Raw genomic sequence first — 8,675 nt, forward strand, 5'->3', positions numbered from 1 at the left:
TGGCCCCGAGCTGCCCCGAAGGGAGGGGCATAGCCCGGCAGGCTCTTCCTGAAATCGCCCAACCCAATCAGAGAGGGTGACCGGCGAACACAGGGCCAAGTTTCGGGACCCAAGAACTAGGTGGTTTGGGAACTGGGGCGTCGCCGAGGCGCCTCCTCTCTGGGCGGCCCCCAAGCCTGGACCTTCCTCCGAGTCACCGGCAGCAACAGCGACCGGAGTTTTCAGCACGACGAGGGAGGGGATTAGGAACGACGAGAGACAGGAGCAGAAGGGGCGCGGAGGCCACGCCCGAGGCCTGGGCGTGAACTGCACGCTCCACCGCACAGCTCAAAAAGACTACGATTCAAGCCACACCGACATGTCGCCTCTCGGCCGCCCCTCTACCCGGACCTGGCTGCGTTCAGGGAAGGACCAGTGGAGTGCCATCTTCCCTCCTCGGACTACCCTTCTGAAAGCCAAGCTAGCTAGAAGTCAGTGACGTCCCCGAGAAAGGGTCGGGTCGCATTCCTGTCCTCCCGAGGGCTGCTCTTAGCTCTAGCACCAGAGAACGCAGCGCTCTCTGTGGGTGGATAAAGCAGGGGTGAGGGCCTGGGGGCCAGTTCCACAGACAATGGGATGGTGGGTAGGGAGGACTCGTCCAGTATATCCAGCCACAGCAGAAAAGGGATCTATTTTTTAATGGCTTTGGCTTTATCGCAAGAAGCAGGCACCCTCTCATTTAAAGGCACGGAGTCCTCTCTTCTGCCCCGCCTCGCTGGTCTCTGAAATCTAGTCCTGAGTTCCAAGGGGATTTACTGCAAGGCAGCAATCTCAGGCCTGGGGCATGGAAGCGCTGTAGCAGCCAGGTAGCGGGGGCAAAGCTCCCCTCTCCTGCAAGCATCAGACACCCAGGGCCAAGGCCCAGACTAGCCTCTGAAGCTACAGATCAGAGTCTGGGTGTAGGAGGCAACTGAGATGGTCCCTGAGAGTAGACAGTCCGGGTCCTTCAGAGCAGACCCCAGGCCCTGCCAGAGCTGCGTGGTCAGTGCTCCAGATCCCTGGGTAGCGTGAAGTCCCTGAAGCTGTAGAAGGAGATGTCTCCGTGATCCACCAGGGCAAAGATCAGAGGAACATCCCCGCTCTGGTAGGACAACCGCTTGAGGGTGCAGAGGTCTGGGACTGGCTCATCAAATCTGCAAGAATCAAGGTTAGACTGAGACCTGAACAGAGCCCACCCATAGGCTTTGAGAACCCAGCCCTCTGAGGCTCCCAGGGAAGGGCAATTTTAAGACAGGAGTTGGGGGTACAAGAAGTCTGGCCCCTGGGCTCTCCTTTCTGCAAACTGCACGGCTCTGATTAAGTTCTCCAAGTAACACCCAGAGCCCTGGTTGGGTAAGGGGACTAGGAAGAGTAAGGTTCTCACCACTCTTAGCCTGCAAATCCCTCTGATTCACATCCCTTCTGCTGGGTGAGCCTGGGACTAAAGTGGCACAGGAGAGAGACTACTCGAAAATGCCAGGAATGAGAGGTGAGGATTGGGAAGCCTGGGTTCCTGTAGCACTAACTGGCTATGGGGCCTCTCTCTGGACCGCTGGTTCGTCTCAGGGACTGACGAACTAGCCAGGGGCATGGAGAGGAGGTCCACCTGGTTTACGAGAGAACTGGCAGCAGCCTGGGGTACTGCTCACTGGTCTCGTACCCACTAATGCACATCCGGACATAGGGCTTGCCAGGGTTATTCTTTCGGAAGGTGGCCACGGCGTCGGCCTGGTAAACATCAAAGCTGATCTCCAAGCCCGCAGACTTCTCCACCAGCCTGAGGACAGAGTGAGAAACCTTAGGAAACAGGGGCTCTCCTCCCCCATCTTTTCTCTCCACACCACCCTTTCCCTCCCCCAGTTCCTCCAGGGGGACTAAGGAGGGACGGCTACCTTAGCTGAGAACCTGGGGAAAAATCTACTCTTGTCTCTCACTCCTCCCTCTCCCCTAGATATACATGAATATTAGCCAGGGTAGGGGTCCCTAGAATGACTCCCCCAGCTCATGCCCAACTTCAGGAGTAAAATCCCAGCTGCCAACTCCTGCCGGCACCCAAAGTACTGTGGAGACAGGCACTACCTGGAAACTCACCGCGCACCTCCATCAGCAAGGTGTGTCGTCTGCAGCACAGAGATATGCTGAAGGACTGTGGCTACAAGGATGGTGAAAATAAGGCGTTGGTGAGGGGAGTCAACCATCCAGACTCCCCCTGACATTTCTGAATCTGCCATCTAGTTTAGGGTTGCCAGATTTAGCAGATTTTTTTTTTTTTTTTTGTATAGGTATGCCCCATGCAACTTTGGGAATATACATATACTAAAAAAATTAGTTGTTTATCTGAAATTCAAATTTAACTGCTCTGACAACACTACTCTAGTTACTTACAACTCACCATGTTCCCATTAAGGACTGTAGTTCTGAATTTGTTAACACAATTCTTGCCTATTAGTTCTCTATTCTTAACATGCAGGGCATACAAGACGCTTTCCTTTTATTTGACCAATATATCACCCCCTTGGTCTCCTCTGACAGAGGTGGGAGAACAGGGAACCACAGCCAGTTGGTGGCAGAGCCACTCCACATGCATCTCGTTTATGATTTTAAGGATGTGGTTGTAGTTTTCATTCCTCCTCGCCTCTCCTTGGGCACTGACTTGCCATTTCTAAACCTTCCCACCTGGGTCTCTTTGCTGCCTCCCAGAATGGACTATCCTTGTGGGTTCCACTCCACTGACAGCTCTCTCCTCCCCCATCTTTCTTAAGCCTCCATCAGTTGTGGTCAATCCATGCCCCTTTCAAAGTCTTGTGGCCTATGGCAGGATGAGGGGGTACCTGGGGAGTCTGCCTGACCGGGACTCAGCAAGGGCGTGACAGGCTGGTCCCACAGGTGTGGGGGGCGGCTCTGGGTCTTCTGCAGGTACCGCCTCTGCAGCAGCTGCTTGTACTCCTGCCAGCTGGAGCAGCGCTGCACCTCGGGATCCGAGTTTACATCCTCCCGGAAGTGCTGGGCCTCTGCCTGTTGCTCCCGTTCCCGCCTGGAGAGCTTCTCCTTCCGCTGGTTTAGCTTCTGGCACCAGGACTCAGCGTCTGTCTCCCGCCCTGCCACGTTGGCCGGGAGCAGCTCTGGGGCGGGGGCAAGCAGGAGGGTATGGCAACTATCTGAAGCCATGTTGGGGAAGGAGATCTGCTCAAAGTTCCAGCGTGGCTTGCAAGCCCCCTTGACCCCGTTCTCCATTTTGCCACTCTCCTGGCTGCACCGCACCCCCTCCCTGGCCAGCCGAGGGCAGGGCTCCAGGGACCCCAGAAGCTGAAAGGGGCCCACGGGGCCCTTTACGGGGCTTGACTCCTGGGATTTCTCCTCTGGACATCGGCTGTTCTGGTTTCGGGGAGGTGGGCTGGAGGTTGCCAGGCTCTCGGGTGTCCCATCCACCCCCTGCAGGGGGTTCTCCAGGACCTTGGGCTTCTTATTAATGGACCTGAGGGACGTGGGGAGGAAATGCAGCACATCTGCTCCTGACTGCTGAGGTGCACGCGACCCACACGTGCCCTACTGCCTCCCTGAGCCCAAGCCCAGCTCTTAAGCCCGGGCATTCTCCAAGGCCCAAACACCAGCACTCCCTCAAAGCTCTCCCTGGGGAGTGGCCATGTGGGGAGCATTACTGAGAGCTGGAGCTCCTCCTCTTCCTCTTGCCATTCCGATCCTCCAAGCGCTGGACACTGCCATCCAAGTTCAGCTGTCTCTCGTAAGGGGACAGGACGGAGCTGTGGGTGAGAATGCGGCAGGCGACAGATCCACCTCTTCAGTCTGGTGCACCCCACGGAATGTGTGAGGGACTGGCTCAGAGTAAGTCATGGGCCAGGGCTAGAGCCATAACCAAGGGCTAAGGCCCCAGGCAGACCTGCACACGGGGTACATGGGGGCAGACACAGGGGCCTGCCCATGCATCTTTGTCCAGGCCTCTGGGGCTCACCAATGGCACCTTTGAACAGAGGTTCCCTGAAACCAGGGCTCCTGCAGAGCCAGCAATAAATAATTAATCCCTAGTGAGAAAAATCAGGAGGACGAGAAAACTTGGAAAATAAAGAAAAATGAAAATAAAACCCATAGATACTACTGTAATGTTGTTTCTTACAAACACACATACTGTCTTTCTAATATTGTTTCTTACAAACACACATACTGTCTTTCTCCATGTTTTTCCCTCTCAAAAATAACATTGTACTAACATACTACTGTGTAGTCTTTTTTTACACTTAACAGTATATTATGGACATTATTCATTCTTCCCTGCCATGAATTTTTTATGGCCGTGAGGCTGTACTGTCCAATATGGTAGCCCTAGACAAAAGGGACTATGTAAGTTAAATTTAAATCTATTAAAATTAAACAAAATTAAAAATTCAGTCCCATGGTTACACAAGCCACGTATACTGGATAACAGAGACACAGACCATTTTTATCACTACAGAAAGTTCTACCAAATAGCGCTGCTCTAAGGGATAAACTTTAATCTGTGTGACCATGCTTTCCCTGTTGGGCTTATAGTATGTTTCCAAGATCACTGATTTCACAAAGTGATGGTGTTTCATGTAAGCTCCCCACTAAATACAAGTTCCGTGGGGGGAGTGATTTTGCTCTCTGCTATTCCTCAGCAACCAGCATAGGGCCTGGCACCCAGTAGATAGTCAATAAATATTGTTGAACAAACGACTGAATGAATAAACACGTTTCACAGGTGAACTTACACACACATCTGTGACTGTTTCCTTAAGATATGTTCCACTTTCAGGAATTAAAGGATGTGCTTGTTCCAGAGCACTTGTGACATACTGTGAACCTGCAAAGGCTGTACCAGTTTCTCCTCCTGAGTCTGAAAGTCTCTGTGGCTCTTAGCTATGCTGGATTACTAAGGTGTTGATCCTCAGAAGCCCCAGAAGGAAAGAACATTTAACCTAGCAAAAGGAATGTGAAACCCTACTCAACTGTTAATTCCTCACTTGGTCCTTCATTCATATTTTCACTTAACAAATCTGCTTGCACACCTACTCAGTGCCAGGCACTGTTCCGGTACTGTATCTCCATTCTCACGCTGAGCTATAGGTGCTCAGTTGTTATCTGTGGAGTGGACGGGCTGAAGATGGGGCTCAATCTGATAGCCCAGGATAAGGTGAAATGACCCAGATTTGTCCCAACATGCCTCTCAATAGAGCACTTCCAGCCTGTTCAGAGAGCTGCAGTTCCCCAAGGATTCCAGGTAAGGAGAGGCCACTTTCTACTTTGGGGCCAGTCAGCCAGGTTCCAGGACTAGAATAAATTCGAGGGAAATAAGATAGGGATTTACCTTGCTTGGAATCGTCGAAGCACATAGCCCAGTCTCTTCAGGTGGCTGAAGACCTCAAAAGATAAAAAAGTAGAGGTCAGACGTCCACTTTTGAAAACAAATAGTTTCTCCAGACAGAAGCCATTCACCACACCCCCAGATTCCAAACCCTGGGATTGGTAGGACCATACTCCATTATAAACGTTTTCCCCAAACTAAGGTCTCAAGTCTCTGAATTCCTGTCTCTCACTTACCTTACTGTGGGCACAAACGACATCTAGCGGTTTCTTAATTTAAACACAAATCCCAAAAAGCTGATAATTGATGGACTAGGAAAAAAACTACACCCTAGAATATTCTGATACCAAAGCTGTCACCAGTGAAGCTCCTGACTACAATAAAGACAAGATAGCAGAAGGTGGTGGACACCTGGCCGCCCCGCAGCACCTCCATAGATGGGTGGGATGGGGGAATGGTCTTTGGATGAACCACATGTTCATCCTTGTGTCCCTGTATCCATATCTGAGAGATGTAGGCAGGAATGCCCCCAGCTTGCTTGATCTCTCAAGCTTTCAACACAGCCAAGCACTTCTTCCTGGAAAGACCTTCTCTTGGCGTCTGTGATGCCACCTCTCCTGGTTTTTCTCCTGCATTGCCAGACCCTCTTCAGGTCCCTTATCTTCTCCCTGACCTCCTCAGGTTAGAATGCCCCAGGTCTCAGACACAGCCCTCTACTCTGGCCACACCTCCGTACAGCCCAGTGGGGTTTGAAATACCATCCATGCCATCATGGTGTCCACATTTCTGTCTCTAGCCTGGTGCCCCTCCTCCTCTTTGTCTTTTTCCTGGCACTCAGCTGTGAAGTCAATCGTCCACTTGCTTGCTTACTTATATATTACCCAAGTGCCACCACTAGGATGTAAGCACCATGACAACAGAGCCCTTGCAGGTCTTGTAGCCTTAGCACATGGCTCTGTACCTAGCACCTCGGAGGTACTTATAAATACTCATTAGTTCAGTGGATGGGTGGCTTCTCTCCCGGGAGAGGGTGGCAGATACCTGGTACTGCAGGAAAGTCACGGTGTCTTCAGTCAGCAGCAGCTGGTAGGCCTCTTGGATAGACAGCGGAAGGTCTTGGTGGAAGAGCTGGATAGAGCCCTGGAAGCGGAGCCAACAGCTCAGCTTGTGAACCGTCCCTGCAGTGGCACAGCCAATGAAGCAACTTCCCTGCTCTGATATCTGCCTGCTACGCCGCCCTCATCACAGCAAGAATACGGCCAACCAGGAAGGGGAGGGGGGAGAGGGAGGCAGCATCACTAACTTCGACTGGAATGCCTGCTCCCTGCGTGGTATTCTTGTCTCCTGCTCTAGAAATCAGGTTACAAGCCCCCTGAATACTCAGTTGTATATACTTTTTCTCCAATAAAAACGTCCTTCCGGTTCCTTGGTCCCAACCCCTTCTCCACTCTCCCAGGACCCCACTCACACACTCCAGCAGATACAAGGCCTCTTCCGGGTGAAGCCGCTGCCGGCCCTGCTCTGAGAAGCCCATGGTCTGCCAGAATTTACCCTGCGTGGGATCCAGAGCAAATGTCACAAAGGAGCCAGGAGGGCAGAGAAGGCGGGTCCCCTGTCTCTGAACCCCACCGCTCACCGCAGGAGACTTCAACTCCACGAAGCCTTCTTCCGGTTTCCACTCGGCGGCCACCAAACTGCCCCTGGCGAGGAGTAGGGAGGGGTCCGTCTCAGTCTACCGGATTAGTCTACCGGGTCCGTCCGCCCCGGCTTCGCCCCCGCCCCTGCCCGGCCCCCTCACAGGCGCTCCACGCGCTCCTCCGCCAGCAGCTGCCAGAGCTCCTCGCGGCACACTCGCAGTCGCTCAGCCTGGGCCGCTGAGCCGTCGGGGAGGAAGTCCTTGGGGCCATGCGAGCGCTGGGGCAGCTTCTGGGACCTGGAACGGGCAGCGAAGAGCTCCGGGGCACTGGGGAAGGAAGGGACGCGGGGTTAGCGCCGCGCAGTCGGGGCCGCTCGGCCCAGGCCTGGATCCCCGTCCCGGGTGCCCGGGCCCTTCCTGGCGCCCACTCCGCGGTCCCGGCGCCTCTCCCGGGCCGGGCCGCGCCGCACCTGAGCACGCGCCCGGCAGGCACCTCCACGGAGGCTGACTCGGGTTCGGGCTCCATGGGGTTGCGGTCTGCCGCTGCGCGCGCGCGCGCGCCCCGCCCACGCCCCGCCCACCGCCGGAACTCCGCGCGGCCCTAGCGCCCGGGGATCCTACCTCTGCTCCTCGGGTCTCCGGATCAACCCACCTGCTTTCCACCTTCCTCGGTGTCCTGGGTCCTAGAGGCTGCCCACAAACATGTGCCTCGATTCCGGGGGCGGAGAGCTTGCAGGTTTCTGGATTTGGAGGCGCTCCCCTCTCCTATCCCCAGCCCGCCTCTGGGCTTCTCTCTAGCAAAACTTGAGGAGCCCGGCGTTAGAAAAGTGTAGTATGAAGAGTCAAATGCGTGACCCTCCCCGCCGCAGCCCTGAGCTGCTTAGTCCCCACCACCCAGGCTGGACAGGGAGGTTAGAAGAGGGGGTTTAGAGAAGGGAGAGCTTTGGGTTCCTGAATTCCAGCTTCACAAACTGAAGGTCACCGAGGGCTGTCAGGTGCAGTCTAGGGAGGTTCGGAGTTCCTTCAGGGTCTTCCGTTGGATCCCTTCCTAGGGGGTCGGAAGCCGGGTTTCCAGGGCCGGGGCGGGTTGGGGGGAGGCGCTGTCCGACCCACGATGGTGCTGAAGCGCCACCCCAGCCCGTCATTAGCACCTCCTCAAGGCTGGGGTCCCCGCCGCCGCCACCGTGGGTCGTTCCGACACGGTCCGCTAGGTGGCACCATTGCTCCGACCAGTGGCTGTCGGTCGGCGACTCTGGCCGCGGGCGGAGGTCGCCGCGGGAGTCCCGGGAAGGGCGAGGGTCAAAGAGGAAGGGGGGCTTCCCAAGTGGGATTCCTGGGTCTCGGTTCCCAGATCCCTTCACATCACGTCTTCTGTCCCACCCAGTCACAAACAGGGCATCTCACCATTCGGTCTGAACTCTAGAGCCCCGGGTCGCCCGGGGCTCCGCAGCCAGGAGGCAGCTGCGCGCACTCTCGGCCCCACCCACGCCGCTTCACCTGGGCGCATGCGCTGACCCGGCCAGCGGCCTGGGTCCGGACCAGAGGGGGCGGGGCCTGACGCGGATCGGGGCGGGGCCGTAGGCACTGACTGACAGTCCGACTGCGCTGCCGGGACGGTCCCTCCGCTCCCGATCCGGCCGGAGGGAGGGGGGAGGGGCGGGATTTCCTGCGGGAGGCGCCGAG

At 55.6% G+C, this 8,675-nt stretch overlaps 1 protein-coding gene across 4 annotated transcripts; it reads right to left on the bottom strand.

The window, feature by feature from the left end:
- Positions 1-659: 659 nt before the first annotated feature.
- On the bottom strand, positions 660-7,755 carry TSEN54 (tRNA splicing endonuclease subunit 54). 4 transcript variants are annotated; one of them, XM_061176000.1, is made up of 11 exons: positions 7,645-7,755; positions 7,155-7,319; positions 6,993-7,056; positions 6,825-6,908; positions 6,398-6,496; positions 5,360-5,412; positions 3,678-3,779; positions 2,850-3,493; positions 2,110-2,170; positions 1,679-1,795; positions 660-1,172 (listed from the first exon to the last, which is right to left on the bottom strand). In XM_061176000.1, the coding sequence occupies exons 4-11, from the start codon at positions 6,888-6,890 to the stop codon at positions 1,022-1,024; spliced, it is 1,293 nt and encodes a 430-aa protein (XP_061031983.1). In that variant the 5' UTR covers positions 6,891-6,908; positions 6,993-7,056; positions 7,155-7,319; positions 7,645-7,755; the 3' UTR covers positions 660-1,021. The 4 variants fall into 4 exon arrangements, with proteins under 4 accessions (XP_061031983.1, XP_061031980.1, XP_061031982.1 ...); XM_061175997.1 differs by lacking the exon at positions 7,645-7,755 and adding an exon at positions 7,463-7,527; XM_061175998.1 differs by lacking the exons at positions 660-1,172; positions 7,645-7,755 and adding an exon at positions 7,463-7,527 and having other exon boundaries at positions 1,710-1,795; positions 2,098-2,170.
- Positions 7,756-8,675: the final 920 nt, after the last annotated feature.

Source organism: Eubalaena glacialis, chromosome 19, assembly GCF_028564815.1.
Source record: "Eubalaena glacialis isolate mEubGla1 chromosome 19, mEubGla1.1.hap2.+ XY, whole genome shotgun sequence".
Classification (NCBI taxonomy): Eukaryota; Metazoa; Chordata; class Mammalia; order Artiodactyla; family Balaenidae; genus Eubalaena; species Eubalaena glacialis.